The 16,895-nt window shown below is 37.9% G+C and overlaps 2 protein-coding genes across 2 annotated transcripts in view; both read right to left on the bottom strand.

Annotated features, from left to right (window-relative positions):
* Nucleotides 1–1,936: 1,936 nt before the first annotated feature.
* LOC149222653 (replicase polyprotein 1ab protein) overlaps nucleotides 1,937–16,895 on the bottom strand; it is a 60,083-nt gene continuing 45,124 nt past the window's right edge. The window contains exons 2-4 of the mRNA XM_089385541.1: nucleotides 5,182–5,235; nucleotides 3,499–3,624; nucleotides 1,937–2,872 (exon numbers count right to left, since the gene is read on the bottom strand). Of these exons, the coding sequence (XP_089241667.1) occupies nucleotides 2,717–2,872; nucleotides 3,499–3,624; nucleotides 5,182–5,235 (336 nt within the window). The 3' untranslated portion in view covers nucleotides 1,937–2,716. The remainder of the gene's footprint in view (nucleotides 2,873–3,498; nucleotides 3,625–5,181; nucleotides 5,236–16,895) is intronic.
* On the bottom strand, nucleotides 9,397–10,172 carry LOC149222654 (uncharacterized). The gene is made up of 2 exons (XM_089383127.1): nucleotides 10,029–10,172; nucleotides 9,397–9,930 (listed from the first exon to the last, which is right to left on the bottom strand). Exon 2 carries the CDS (start codon nucleotides 9,903–9,905, stop codon nucleotides 9,507–9,509), a length of 399 nt encoding a protein of 132 aa, XP_089239253.1. The 5' UTR covers nucleotides 9,906–9,930; nucleotides 10,029–10,172; the 3' UTR covers nucleotides 9,397–9,506.

A 16,895-nucleotide genomic window follows, 5' to 3' on the forward strand; every position in this document is an offset into this window, starting at 1 on the left:
AAGCATGAGGTTGAAATATCATAATTATAGATATAAATCATTATTATTCATTATTTTAATTTTTTTAATAAGGAGAAACCGGAAAAGTAAACACAGATGGATACATGGAACCTTATAACATGAAACCTATAATTGGTGCAACAAACCTAATTCATGTAACCACCACTTTTAAAACAAGGAATATAAATCCTCACCAAAAGAGGGTTCTGTCCCATGAAGATACAAATTATTCCAATGTAGACAACTTTTAACAAATTTATAACGCGATACATCGGATAAGTGAAAAAACTCTTCCTAAATGCAACTATTAAAATAAGGGTTATAAATGCTCACCACAAACCTCCTATGCGTATACAAATTATTGCAATCTAGACTTTGGGACTGCATTTTAAATACTGCAATTTCCAAGAAATTATTAATCTCGACTAATTATAAATTATTCGAATCTAGAACTATTAAATTAAGGGCTATAAGATTTTATTACTGTATTTTAAATGTTGCAGTCTCCAATAAATTATTGATCTTAATTAACAAAGTGTATTCATGGATCATCCATGGTTCTTAATTATGAAAGTGAGTTCACGTTGCCTGATATATAATTATAAGTTGGCGTTATCCGAAGGGGATGATTTGAATATAATTAAAAGTTGGCGTTATCCGAAGGGGATGATTTGGATATAATTAAAAGTTGGTGTTATCCGAAGGGGATGAATATTGTTATGCATCTGATGAATATTGTTAGGCATCTCGCTGGTTCAATAATGTCAGGTTTACTAGGGATGCCATCTATAAATGTGGGAAAGCATCCCTTGGATTTCCCCACAAGGTTTTACTTGAGAAGAAGAAACTCAAGGGGCTAGTTCAATCAATGGTTGCCAATGTTATTGAGCATTTGGCTAGTTCCATGACCACAGGTGCCAGTTTAAATCCCCCTAGTTACACACAAACAGATTTAGTAAGGATGCTATCCACAAATGTCAAGAAACATCCTTTGGGTTTCCCCAAGGCTTTCTTTGTGAAAATATAAAAGCCCAAGGGGCTAGCTCAACCACTTGTTAACGTCATTTGGCATCTGATTAATTCTGTGCCAACAAGTGTCCACTTCAAATCGCTTGGATGAGACACAATAGTGTGTGTTGACAAGTTTACAAGGAATATCATCCATAAATGTTGAAAAACGTCTCGAGTTTCTTCATGAAATTTTCCTTCGAAAAATAAAAACAAAGTTATTGTTCATGCAAACAAATTTCTTCGACAATTAAAAAATGGAACAAACATCGTTGAAAAAAAATGAAACAAACATCAGTGGCCATTGTCATCATCAACGTTAAAAACTTGATATTGCCTTTGATGTTTCTTCAAGATTTGTAGGCTTCCTACTCTATAGAACGAATAGTCCATATGTTTGTGGGCATTCCATGGCATGACGCAACATAGCTCTTTATTCAGGGGGGTTCATAAGCAAGGTGCCCATCAATTGTTATCGGTATTTTGGCCACTCACAAAAGGTCATTCTTAACTCCAAATTATCTAGTGCAATTTGTCAATAAATATCAACACTGACTACAAGGGTTGAAAATGTGCCACCCGTTCAAGTGTTAAGGTTCTTAATGAAGTATGGAGGTTGGATATTACTTAAATGATAGAAAAATATTTGAAAACATGCAAACTTTTTTGCATGAAAAATGATCCAAACTGTAAAAACGCACAAAGAAAATAGCATCCACTTCCACCAATGCTACAAAGATACTTCAACACATCCAGCCATAATATGGGCGTGAAACAAAGCTACAAAGCCACAAATTGAGTTTTCACTTGGGATTACCAAGCAGCTAATGTAATGGGAACCGTACGTACAGTTATCACTTGTGTAGACCATCCAAAGTATTTTACGAGATAAGCACCATTTTGTGCAGCCAGACATCGAGATATAAGGTGCACAATCTGTGAAACTTGCTATTGATTTTATAATTAGAACAATCTTCTAAATTTTGAAATACAACTTCTGCATGAAAGGAAAGGGCTCAATGAATGAGATGGAAGAAAGTAAAGGCCCTCCAGTTTACAGGTACGGGCACTCTTCAAAAAGATTCTGAACAGTACCTGAAATTTGCAAGTTGTCCTCATACAATATATATGGCTATGAAAAAAGCCAAAAGATGAGCGTCCTTTTTGTACAGCCAGACACGGGATATAAGGTGCACATTATGTAAAACTTGGTGTTGATCTAATAATTAAAACAATCTTCTAAATTTGTAATACAACTACTACATGGAAGGAAATTTGCGCAATGAGATGGAAGAAAGCAAAGGCCCTATAGTTGACAGGTACTGGCGCCCTTCAAAATGACTCTCAACAATACCTGACATTTGCAAGTGTGTTCTCATAGACTCATACAATATATATGGCTATGACAACAGCCAAAATCTGTGAATGACCAGAAAATCTTAAATTTTTTAGAGATCTTGATTTCCTCTAAATAAAACTAGTATAGCTAAGCAACCAATTCTCGATAAGACTTTTATTTGTGAAGGACATGGCACAGTGAATTGTTCCGAAATAAGACTCTCTCAAGAGGATTTCCCTGAGAAACTTGTATAGATATATAGTGAGGGAATCACTTACATGTAAGTACAAATGTAGAGTGAATGATTATCATTCACTTAACACCAAACATTTCTTTCATAGAGAAGTTGACGAAATTGCATTTGATCCTTCATTTTTCCTCAATGTCTATATCAATAATGTCAGGATTTGAACTGTCCTTCGAAAAGTCTTCACGCGGTTGCCAAACTATAGCCCTACAATTCACGCACTGTATAATCTGATTCCGATTTCCTATAAAACGTCTTTTACAAGCTGGACAAGCTCCCTGTCATCCAAGAAAGACCAATATTTATATTATACTAGTGAATCTTTTTTTTAAGGGCCAAAGGAAACAGAAAATGTAAAAAACTATTAGTAAATGTTAGTATACCCATGATGTAAAATAGAAAAACCTTCATTAGAATACTTCACTATTACCACCTACATTCTCACTAGAAGAGTAAATTCTTAAAGGAGATAGGAAAATCCACTAAGCTCGATGCTATTAATTTAATTCTTGTGTGTGTGTGTTTGTTCTACAGAGAAGGGTCACTCAGCAAGCTCCTAACTATTATCTTTCCATACAATGGCATATAGGTCGAACTCAATGGGTCACTGTGTTGGCAGAGCCTCCTCCATCCAGAGATTCTGGCATACCTTGGTCCCACCACCACACACACACCCATCTTCCGAAAAATTAAATAAACAATTAAAAAATAGGCAGGCAGAAGGAAAAGTGTAATACTCAAAGCAGATCTATTTAGTATTCACTACGAACATCTTGTTTTCTATGGTTTAATAAAAACCACAAAAAATAGAAGTATTTACCAGAATAAACAAAAAGTTGCAACCATGTGTACATCATATAAAACATAAGATGGTTGGAAGAAAATGATTTACAAATCAGCATACCTCTATTACTGTGTTTCGTGCAACTGCCCCAATTAGAAAAGGTGCTGCAAAGGGTAACACCCATGTTCCAAAGATTATTATCCTAAATAGCCACCCAGAGAGGGCAAACCAAAGGAACACCAACGTCTGAAACACATCAAAAATCATGTAAGAGTAGAATACAGCCTTTGTAGGCATTTACAAAGATTTCCCTCCAACTGGAATCTTTTCCAGAAAAACTTTACAAGTGATAGACATCAAACGAGAAAAATAGATCAGATGACTAGTCTGTGCATGTGTTTTTGTATATGATCTAAATTTCTGATTTTAACGTATTTACAAATTTTACCTTTGTTTTTTTGTGAAAACACTTCCTTTAGCTTTTAAGTTGGTAATAATATGTACATGAGCATTATATGAGAAAAGGGATAATTCCACCTTCAACAAACATGGCCTTAACTTTGACAAAATTGTCATGCAGAAATCTCATTAGCAAATATCAAAGTACATGTATTCATTATTTATATGTGCAGTAGTCTAATGAGGCAACTTTTTGGGCCCAATTCAAACGATGGAACATTGCAATCTCACGAATAATCATGTCACAGGATTCCAGCAAACAGGCCAAAAAGTCACCTCGTTAGACTACATCTTTCTACATACATATATATATACATAAATATATTGCATATGTTTGTTGTATATATAATACAGAGATATTCATGTGAATGCACACCAACATAAATTTATGGGACAATAATACAAATGGCAAAAGTGAAAGCAGAATTATGGTGATATAAAGGATGCTGTATATATATATGTTTGTTGTGTATATATTATATAATACAGATATATTCATGTGAATGCACACCAACAGAAATTTATGGGACAATAATACCAATGGCAAAAGTGAAAGCAGAATTGTGGTGATATGCAGGATGATGCACTGGAAACAATCAAATAATGCTAGGAGTTGGGACCTCTCTTTTCCTATATTTTATGTACTTTATCTAATAAAATACTGCCCAATCTCACAAAATCAAAAGGGGACTGCCATAGTATACTGATGGTTACAGAATCTGCCAAAGCAATTTGACAGTAAGCACAAGTCCCGCCTCAATACCGAAAGCTATGATTTGAATCAATGTTTAAGAACAGAACACGCAACCTAGTCAACATTCATAAATAGACAGACATGAAGATGACAAAAGGATGATGCAATACGTGGATTTGACAAAAAAGAATGACAAAATACAAGGATTTGTCACAATCATGCCCATGACATAGGGTCGTGCTATTTGTAACGTCCAAAGCAGTAGGCCTGAAAATTCCACTCTTATTGCCACATATTTAGTAACTTGACTAATCTTTGTAAATATTAAATTAACTAGCTTACAATAAATAATCCTTATATTGCAAACACAAAGCTGAGACACAAGACCAGTCACCATGTTAATTCAATTGCATGCACCTCTTCATAGCCCTTCTTTTTTTAACCAAAACCAAAATGAGACAGCAGTGAAAGAACACCAACAAGCATAATATGAGAGTAAAAGCAAAAGCAAAATCCTCTGCCATAGCACCTAAAAGGATGTAACATAAGGCAAGATAATTTATTCTAAGAAATTAACTCAAGCAGAAGCATTTGAATGTCTATTATTAGTTCAAATAAAGACATGGTACAAAGGTGTAGATTTGGCTTACAGCAACACTTCTGCCTAAAGGTGTCTTTAAAAATTGGTTCAGTTCCCTCCTGTACTGAAAAACAAAATGAACAAATGTCAACAATCCATCAGGAGTCAGGAGAAAATTGTACTAAAACCCAGTGATGTTTGTAAAATATTACAAGAAATAACACTGACATTATAAAAACATTTCCTAGAAATACAAATATTCAGTCCATTCTCAGAAAGAAACTATCTCTAATCATACGAGATCAAGTCAATTTTTATACAGCTTTTGGTTTTAGAATATTGAAAATTTAACTTTTCATGAATCCAAAATAATGGCAGTGTGTTGATGTCAATCAAATATTTGCTTTCCTAGGCTCTTCAGCTGACCACTGCATTAGTTGAAAGTTGAAACTATTAACTTCAGGACATGAATACAAGTACATAAACCATATTATCAACTATATCATAAAAAACAATATACTACAGCTTCAAATCCTCAATTGCTTAATGATCTGGTCTCTGATACTAACATGGTCTAACACTCCTGTTTCCTGGTTTCAAACAAGTTATTTGTTTTTTTTAATGTTTGCATGCCCTGTAAAGTACAAAGAAACATCCCTGGCAGAGTTTCAAGAATGTTCACAGAAAAGCAATGTTCCACCAAGTTTCCGGGACGAGGGGGCGAGGGAGCGAGCATACGCAGGAGTGGCCTATGCAAAAGCTCCTCACCAATTTTTAGGAAACGTGGGGAGATGTCGGGTCTTGAAAACTTATAAATATAAAATATATATCATTGAAGTTTTAATATTTATTATGTAATTGTCTTTATCATTATATAATATATAACACTTACATCACGAAGGATAAATGATAAATCAATGAATCATATAACTGAAACAAATTTAAAACAAAAAGCATGATATCGTATAATCATACATCATACATGTAAGTTTGTAACTGTACAGTGTAACTCCTAACAATGTACAATGAAAATAAATGTTTGACGTTTTAAAGTTTAAACCATATTGATGTTCCAAACTTCCAACTATGAACATTGAATACTGAATATTGAAATAAAATTATAAAAGTCAAGTCTTATACATCAAGAGTCAAAAATTTATAGAGTCAAGACTCAAGTCTAATATATCATGATTCATATATCAAGATTCAAAATAAACTGAAGTCTGAAACAGAAAAGCAAATAAGTTAATAACATAAGAACATATCAAATGATGAATGAGCATAATTGCTCAAAGTAATGTCCCGCTAGTCTCTGCATCCAGCTGCTGCATGAATAAATCAGGATCAACCATGTCACCATCTAGATCAGAATCACTTGCATTCTGTCAAACATGCTAAGTGGCACACCAACCAAACCCATTTGTGTCTCATCAAGTGTCTCTTCCGTATCCACATGTGCATCATCCTTTGGATCAACATCCCATTGTGTTGTTGGTCCCTTCAAATATTCAGGTGTCTTCCTATGCTCAAGACGTAGGGCACTGTGCACAGCAACTAACTTCTCAGCTCTTTTAGAGGTAAGCTTGTTCCTCTTGATAGAGTGGATGAAGCTATATATGGACCAATTCCTCTCTGCTGCAGAGGAAATAACAATCTGAAACAACAAACGCATAGCTAGCTGTTTGAGCTCTGGAGCACCATCCCCATGCATCCTCCACCAACCAATCGGGTCATCTTGGGCTAGATCTATGCAATCTGCGTGAGCACCACGTGTGTTGAAGGGGCCACTAAGAGATGCAAATTGAACAAACTGTCTTCGAAATTTTGCCCCCTCCTCGTTGTACATCTTTGCAATTGCATCTAGGAAACCATTCTTTACCTCAGGATCATCAATAGGAAGCACTCTCCTAGGCCTTTCAACATACCATTTTAAGTTTAATGCATATGCTGCCATGTGCAAAGGTGTGTTCATGCGATCCCACCTACATTGAATGATGGGTCGAATCTAGGATGTATAGAACTTTAATGAGGGATTCCCATGCTGAATGGTTGCCTTCACATGACCCAACATGCTATCAAAGGTCAGAGAGATTTCTCCAAGACTATGAGTATCTGAATCAGTGCAACGAATTATACAATAAAGCCCAAGAATGACACCAAATAAGAACAATTTTCCCACCAATCATTGTCCAACACCTGAAGCCTGACCTTCTTCCCTGTGTCTGTCTTTGATTCTGACCACCTTCCCCACTCTGAACTCGCAACCAAGGATTGTAGATGTGCTTGTACCTCTAGCATCCTCTCTAATAAGAGAAAATAGCTAGCATATCTAGCATCGGTGGGCTTGAGGAATTCCTTCCTCGTGTGAGCCTTGTACATGAGCAAGGAGGTGTAGCGGTTGCAGATAAACACCTGCACATCTCTAGCAACTGTCACCAAGTCTGATATCCACTAAATTTTTCCAATGTCCTTCAGTGCATTATTGAGTGCATGCAAACAACAGGGAGTCCAAAAAATATATTGATACCTGCTTTGAATCAATAACCAAACTAATCTACAAACTATTGTTGCATCTGTCACAACCTGCACCACACTATCAGCCCCAACATCCTCTATAGCTTCTCAAAGAAGCTCAAATTGGAAAGATGCATCATTGCGCTTTCCAAAACAGTCAACAGCTTTAAGAAAGAATGGACCTTCTGCAGATGTCACTATGATGTTGATTAGTGGTCATTTTCAGATGTCAGTCCATCCATCCATAACAATAGAGCAACCCAACCTCAACCATGTTTGTCTCATTCTCTCTTTTTGCACATTAATTTTGGACACTTGTCTATCCAAAATTATTGTTCTTACTTATGTTCTCTGGGAAGTACATATGAAGGCCCTATTCTTGCAATTTCTTGGACCATTTCCTTGTAATAAAGAGAACGAACAACATGGAAGGGAATTCCATTGGCAAAAAGAAATTTGCCAAATGCATCATTTGTGTCATCTCGATCTAGAACATTGTACATCCCAGACACTATAGCACCCATTACACAAGAACGAGATGCACCAGTAGAACCCTTTGTCTTTTTTTATGAATCACTGGATGGAGGCATATTTGTGCATGGATCAACATTTTTGCTAGAAAACAGTGATTTTCCATTGGCTGCCCCTTTCTAGCCTCCAAAGTTGCTCTCTTTGAGCTGGATTCAGGTTCTTTAAGGGAGACACATATTGACTCATTTATCTGTAATAGCCAAAATATATTGCTTCACCTTGGTATAACTGCCAACAAAGTGATGCCCACAAATATTGCAGACCCAATCACGTGAGCCACCACCAACTTTTGGAATTTTTTTTCAGAAGTAAGGTTACATAGATTAGAAGCGTTTTGGAAGATTAAATGTCTCCTTTGCAAATTTTTCCAGATCTCTTGGTGGCCCTTTAGAATCTACACCATGCAAAGGCCTATTCTGATTTCCCGCCCTCCTGTGATTGCTTTCAATTTCTTCTTATGCACCATGTGACTCACTACCATTGTAGTTGTTGTTGTCGTTCCCACTGTTCCCAGAATAACTTTGACTTAGAGTTGTAACTTGTAGGTTGCCACCTACAACAAGGGTTTACTGTTTTAACTATTCAATTTTGAAATTTGAGTTCAATGAATTGATTGAAAAAAAAAACTATAAAATTAAAAACTTATAAATATTAAATTTAAATTTTATTTTTAATAAAACCTTTAGGCTTTATGGCATATGCAAATTGATACACAATGTGAAAATAAATAAATAAATAAAAATAAGAATTAAAAAAAATTGCACATGCTTACTAACATTGTACACAGTGAACACAAAAAATTTAAAATTTTAAAAATTTTAAAAATAAAAAAAAATAAAAAAAAAAATAAAAAGAAAATTATACATGTGACAACATTACTTATTGTGGTCACGGCGACAGAGGTGCGATGGCGATGGCGTAGCAAGCGGCGATTCATGGCGGCGAGGCATAGTCGAACCTCGATGGACATCGAGCGAGGCAGTGAGGGCCGAGGCACAGTCAAATCTAAATCAATGTTGCGAAAATCGCAACCAGGATTAAATCGGCAAGGGGGGAAAATAGCAAATACAAAAATATTCTTTTTTTTTTCAATTTTTTAAATATCTAAAGCATCTACAAACATAAAATAAATACATTGATACATCAATATGATAAAAGAACTTATATATAAGATGTGTAATATCATTTCTAGTGCTACATCGCACATAACAGTGAATCATGTCCTGAATAGTAAGTCCTAACTCCCGAGTCCCAATTCAGCATCAAAATATCAACAAAAAAAATATAATAATGTATCTCATATCATGAGTCATAACGTCATATACAATGAAATGAACCAAATAACTAATACTATTGATTTCCTCTACCCCTCTTGCGAGAAAATGCAATAGCTTTCCCTCTAGATGTAGATATCGGTGGAGTTGATAGTGGACTTTGTTGTGCTCTAGAAGCTGAAGAACTAGGAGCTACAAGTGATAGACCACGTCCTCTATTGGTGACAGGGGTAGCTTGGGTAAGTAGTGTCACCTCCTCCTCCTGTTGCTCCTCCTCCTCCTCCTCTGCTGCCTCGTCTACCCCTTCCACTACCTCCTGCTCTAACCAATCACCAGCAGACTCCATGAGAGGCCTCTCGGCCTCAACCCTCCTTGCAACAGTGGTGTCAATCCCATCCAATGAGATGGCATCCATATCAGGTGTCCTCTCAAGTTGTCTCACCCACAATTGAAGATTGTAGTAGACGTAGACCATGTCATTAAGTCGTTGGGACTCCAACCTGTACAAAGGTCATAAAATAATAATTATAAAAAAAAATATTTAATGAATTCAAAAAATTAATTGGAAATTTGGAATATTTTAAGTTTTAAGTTTAACCTGTTGCGTTTCTTGGTGTGTATTTTTTCAAATACACTCCAGTTACGCTCGCATACTGAGGAGATACATGTTTCGCTGAGGATTCGAATGGCAAGATTTCGCAGATGGGGTACTCTAGCACCACAGCTTCTCCACCATACATCTACAACAAAATTACAAATAAGACAAACATAAGAAAAAAAATGAAATTTGAAAGTTGAAGCAAAGTATGAAGTTATGAACTTGGAGAGACGATGAAATTTGAAACAAACTAAAAAAAACCTAACATTTTAGTCTTCCTATCAACCACAACCATTTCAAAGCTAAATGTGCCACCTGCCATCCTGTATATCTCCATTTCTTTGGAGATTTCTACACGTTCTACTGGAGATGGCACTATCCTCTAAACACAGGTGAAGAATCCATCCATGACCTCAACATCAAATAAGAACCCATAGGAGTAAGAAAATGTGGGGTTCAGGTAGATCCTTGTAGCATGAATGGGACGATGGAGTGTGTTGTTCCATCATTCATCAATCACTTCCCATAGGAATTGTTTCTGAAACCCCTCATCTCCCTTATCATCATAGTAGGTCCAAATGGATTATTTGGCCTTGTCCATGGCCTCATACAAGTAGCCCGTTGCGGGCTTGTCACCATCAACTAATCGAAGAACCTTTACCAAAGATTCAATAATGCTGCACACCTCCTGCACTCCCGCCCAGAAGCTTTCCTGGTGTGAAACTAATCTACGTATGGCCTCTCCCTCTGGTTTGCAACTAAATGCCAAAGCACGTCACTCATCTGAAAGAAACATTCTCTTCACATCCCACATAGAATTCAAGAGGGATTGAAGAGATATGAAACTGATGGCAAACCGTGTAATGGCGAGGCGCACCAACTCCTTGTTGTTGGTGAATTTTCTCATCAAATGAAAGCACAGATGCATGATTATATATAAATTTTGTAATGTTTTTTTTATGAGTCAACAATACCTTTGACAAAAGGAATTTTTCCTATGTCCTCCAACATCAAATCAATGCAATGTGCAACACAAGGTGTCCAAAATAAAGTAGGATGCCTCTCCATAAGCATCTTGCCAGTAGCAACATAATTTGCAACATTGTCCATTATGACTTGGACAATATGTTTTGGACCCAACTCCAAAATAAACACATCTAGCAAATAAAATAATAATTTTGCATATTTGATATGTGCAGATACATCAACAGATTTCATAAACATTGTCCCCTTGGGACAATTAACCAAGAAATTTATAAGGTTTCTCCCCTTTTGATCGATCCAACCACCTGACATCACAGTGCATCATGTTTGTGCCCATGATGCCCTAAACTTTTCCAATCTTTTGGTGCAGTCAACCTTTTCATCTTAATGAATGAAGCCTCTGAAGTCATCATAAGAAGGGACTTTGTAACCTAGGCCAACAATTGCAATGGCATCAATAACAGGCTGGAAAAATGGATTATTCCTTGCAACGTTGAAAGAAATATCACTGCAAAGAAGAAACTTGTCCAACAACTTGCCAACTTCTTCTTTCTCCTTTTTTTTAAGCATTGAAGAGATAGATGGTGTGAACTAGTCGTGGTTCTAGGGACAAAATATGATGAGGTAGCTACAAGGTTGGTTGTAGATATTGATGTTGCAGTATAACCAGTGCCACTCTCATATTCACCTCTTAACACTCTATTCCCTACTAGTTGATTCCTCATATCTGACTTGGACGGCTTGGTTTGCTCTATTTCTTCCAATGATCTGAGGGCTCTTCAGATGATTTCCAGAGTTGTACTGGTGCAAGGCCCTACCTCATGTCCAGGGATTTGTGCAAGGTGATACTTCATATGATGCCCACACAACTTGCAAGACAAGTTTGCTCTATCAAACCCTCCATCAGGTTCATCAAATTCCCACAGAGGGTCCAATTTCTTTGGCATGTTTGTAACTTGGTTGAACTCTTGAGTTTTAATGTAATATGAATTTTGAAGTTGAACTTATGGAACAAGAAGAATTGCAAGTTAGAAAAAAAAAATTACATATAACACATTGAATTTTTGACAACAACAAAAAAAACCCTCAACTCAATGCAACAATAATAGAAAAAATGCACATTCAAACCCAAACAAAAATGATGCAAAAAAATATAGCACAAGAAAAAATTAAATTAATAAATTTAACAATCAAGTTTTTGCATTTTTGACCAAAATGAACCCTCTCTACCCTATACAACAAAAATGAAAAAAACCACAATCAAATCCACTCAAAAATAATTGATAATCAATGGGTTATAGAAACCCAAGCAAAAACAAGAAAAAAAAAACCAAAAAAATGGCCAAATTTGGTGCCCATACCTGGAAACCACGCTTCATCAAAGAAATTTGGTCCAAACTCGAATTTGTCTTGCTTTGGATGCTAAAATCTTTCATTTTTCTCCTCCTTTGCCTTTGTATTCGTCTTCCTCTCCTCCTCAACTCTCAAACAAGCCCACTGTCTGCAAAAAATGACAAATAAAAACCCAAAATTCGCTTTAAAAACGCATTGTTTCGGACCTCCACGATTTTTTTGCATCGAGCCTTGATATTTTCACGATTTTTTTGAAAATAAAAAAATTCGCTGAAAAAATCGTGATTTTCGCAACACTGGTCTCGATGGGCATCGGGCAAGGCAGTGAGGGTCGAGGCACAGTGGATGGGAGTCGGCCCTTGGCACATTGAGGCACCACAGTCGATGGGTGAGGCGTTGAGGGTCGTGGCACAATGGGGCAACACAGTCGATGGGCGTCTGGACTCGGGAGGCAGTGAGGCACAGTTGAAACTTGATGGGTGTCGAGTGGAGTTGAAGCTTGATGGGCGTCAAGAAAATGGCGGGGTACAGCAGTGGTTCAATTTAGCAGCGGTTCGATGGATAGGCCATGGCGGTTCAGTCCAACAGCAGTTCGATGGTGGATGGCGCGTTCAATTCAATGGGCGATGGCGCATTCAATTCGATGGGCGACATCCGGCAGCATTCTTCCAGCTTATTGCAACGATATGAATAATGCACAATGAAATAAACTTTAAACCCTCCCAGCGTGTAAAAATTATGATTTAAAAAAAAATTGTTTCAATAAAAAAATTTGATTTTTGTACAAGGAAACAACCCCAAACGACCCCTTTCGCCTAGGAAACAACCCCATTTTGAGTATTCAACCCCAAAATTAGAGAAAAGGACCCCTTCCGAGTTTCCGCGAGTACCCTGCTTTTTGGTAGCATGGGGAAACGACCCCCAGTCGACCCCAAGTCCACGGAGCGCGAAGGAGCTAGGAAACTCGACCCTCGAGTGGGGAGACGGGACCTCGTGGAAGACCATGGAAAAGAATAAAAACAACAGTTCCATGACATGATGAAATGTACATAGTACTGAATACAAAATTCATCAGTGAACCTTAGTGAGCTTGACCTCTTTGCTATCCGCAATCTACATGTCTACATAACAGCATACTACAGGACATTAAGCAGAGTTTCTTTCATCAATTACCTCTTCCCTAATAACCAAATCCTTCTCATATCACTCCAAGAGATCAGTCCAAAAAGTCCTTGTTACCCACCATTTTGTGAGTGATATCCCTAGGAGAAAATAAAAATCTCCAAGATGGTCCTCAGCCAGCAGCCCCTTGCAGCTACCAGCTAGCTCATTGTCCCATTTCTCCGCTACTTGAGTCAGCCATGCAGTCCCTCACCCATCTGCCGTGATCGTATGTTTGAAAGTGGGCCTCCCGAACCTAAAGGTATGCCTTGTCATTTGGTAATTGAATATTGTAATTTGCTTATCATGGATACTTTTGGGCATGGATTAATGGAGGGATTCAGCAAAAAGAATGAGCTAGGTTTGTGCTCTTGTCCCCTAGACCCCTTTTGGATATTAACCTTCGATTCTAGTCCCAAGGGATATCTTTTACTGACCATTTGGATTTAGGGATGGTATTTCACAAGAAACCCTAATTTTGGTTATGTGGTCCCTCTCCCTTATCCACATATATTACCCCCTTTTTGCTCGTTATTACCCCATTCATCATTTCTCCTACATGGGTCCACATTCCTCCACTGGGTCCACATAGGGCTGGCTCAACCCTTCCCCTTGCCCACACCTCAGGTCAGGGCTGAAATGATGCCCAGAGGTTGATGCAGCGAAAAAGAAAGATAAAATCATATTTGGCCACATTCAATGGGAAAATGTACCAAAAAATGCAAAAGATGGTCGGGCCAAACACAATTAGCACGTGGGCAAAAGCTAATACATGAGCTCTACCCCATCATCATGGCCATCACCTTAGTTCCTACAGGTTCTATGAACCCACTTCATCATATAGGAACCCATGATTGTCCCAACCCCCGGTGGGCAATATACTGCCCTGCCTTAAAAGGGCAGTATTCACTGCTATATCTTATACACTATGCTCTTACCCCTTGACCCCCAATCAATTAATTAAAGAAAATCATAAAAATAAAAAGGCATATAAAGAAAGGTGGAAAAATTAAGGTTGAGGCACCTCATGTACCACGATTGCTCCCTCTTACACATTATAAACCCAAGTGTCGGCTTCCTTTCTATTAGCTACCCTCGTACACCAGCATGTGCCCTAGCGATGCCCCTTCTCATCCCCTACTTCATTCACCTATCTGTCACATGCCACAACCTTTTGATGGATGTACCTTAAACACATTATCCCCTTTAGAAGTAGAAACCACCTAATAGGATACTTGGTTAACCCCATTTGGAGTTTAGAAGAAATTGGCACATCCCGAAGCCCATAAGGGAATGGCAAGCCATTATGAAGTCCCCGCCTGTGGTCCATGATTGGTAAGCTCATTTACTCGATTTCTCTAATGACTTATTGTACGGGAAGGCTAGGGGACGCATTAGATCTTATGCAGGATTGCATATGGTCTCCATCTTGGGTTTGGTCTTCCTATACGGGGTCTTAATCCTCCAGAGGGCTACGTTGGCACATGTAAGGTGTGTTGAGAGCCATGGGCCTCCACAACAGTAGACAGTACTCCATGGATCCCCAAGTATGTTCAAAGATGCTCGAGATTCACCCAATGGACGAGGAAGATGCACTTGGCTCACCTTTGCCCAGCCAACCCATAGATGTACCATACACTTGGCAACTGACCCAAGACTTGTAGGATGATGTGACATCACCTACACCATAATCTGAGCCCTTGCAAATGATCTACTGGCATCTTCGACTCACTATGCCCCCACACCCACTGGGAGCACCACAGGATTATTGTCTAGAAAACAAGGGGCCAACCCCTTTTCCATCACTTTTGAGGGTCCTATTCTTCATCATGGCACCTATTGACCTCAATAGGCCTCTTGGAGGGCCTTACGACATGTATTATTCATCATCTGACCTCTTAAGAGGCTTATTATTTCATTTGTGAGCTAGTTTGGGGAGCTTGTCACCAAAAGTTAGATTATTAGCACATTATTTTATTTTTGGGGCTTATGTAGGCCAAGGAGACAAATTCGAACTCCTCGTTAGTGTATAAATACAAGTGAGATAATTTCATTTGCTCATCATCACTTTGGATTGGATATCTTCTCTCTCTTGAGAATTTCGCACTTTTACTTGGAGGATGAATTGGAGCTTTATGGATGAATTTTGATGTTTGGATTTGGTTTATCTTATCTTGGAGCTTCTCTAATGTCAAATTGTGCATGGTTGGATATGTTCTATTACATGAAAGTACATGCTTTTAATGTTATTCTTGTTTTACTTTGTCATATACACTGGATTGGGATTTTTGCTATTTTTAGGGCTAATTGTTGCATGCATTTATTGCTTAAATTGTGGAATCTTGTCTCTATAATAATATAGCATCTCTCAATGCATGGGCCATGTAGTTTGAATGAAATTTCCTAGGGATAATTCTATCAACAAATTCATCTTGATAAGCCATCACCTTTTGCAAGTCGAAGTATAAAAGTTGTAAGGTTGCTTCCCTTTCCCCTAGAAGGTTAGCGAGGTAGTCTTAAGGCCTCCTTGACTAAGAAACAAGGTCCTCATTCATATTTATCATAGACTCCATTCTTCCAAGATTAAGGCACTGATCTACCAAAGGTGGTCACCCAAAATCAATTGTTTTCACCTTTTCCTAAGTCTAGCCAAGTTGGGTCACCTACGGCATCATTTTCCCAACAAAATAGCCCTCCAAAAAGTTTGATCTCCTAGTCTCCCCTGCATTGGTATCTCCTCAAGGCCTCCTCCAATTTTGAAGCCTCATAGGATTAATTCAACACCTTTAAGTGAAAATCCTTTCTCTGATCCTTCCCCCTCCTTATCTGGGTTAAGAACATTGTTGGTTGTTAAACTCTTATCTCCTAACCTAGGCTGGATCCACTTGGTCCCGTGTGGTCCCATTCCTTTGAAAAGACAGTTCTTCAAGAACCATTTGGGATACCAATTTCAATAATGATTTTAGGGATTGGGAGACTCTTTCACAAGTCATATTCCCTAAACCTAATCCTCAAATCTTCCCATCCTTCTCCTAGAAAACATTGTACCTTGCTTAGAAAGCAAGCAAGCTCTATTCTTCAACCTCTTCTGGAGAGGGATTATTTGGGTCACTCTATATCCACTTGTTGATTTATCCTTCATTTGTGACTCCATATATACCGAGTCTCTTCCCATTGGTGAAAGTCCGTAAATAGTAGGGAGCCTTAGCTAAGGTGACAATGGACTAGGTCTCCATTTGTTGCCTTTGGTCTAGCATTTGCCCCTTTGGGTATCCCCTTTAGGTCCCCTGCTAGTTTGGGCGGTAATAGTCCCATTATTTAAGATTAATTTTACTTGTTATAATCGTAGCATTTCAATTAACATTGTAA

This window comes from Pinus tabuliformis, chromosome Q, assembly GCF_031772625.1.
Source record: "Pinus tabuliformis cultivar Carrire ecotype Pingquan chromosome Q, CPIR1, whole genome shotgun sequence".
NCBI lineage: Eukaryota > Viridiplantae > Streptophyta > Pinopsida > Pinales > Pinaceae > Pinus > Pinus tabuliformis.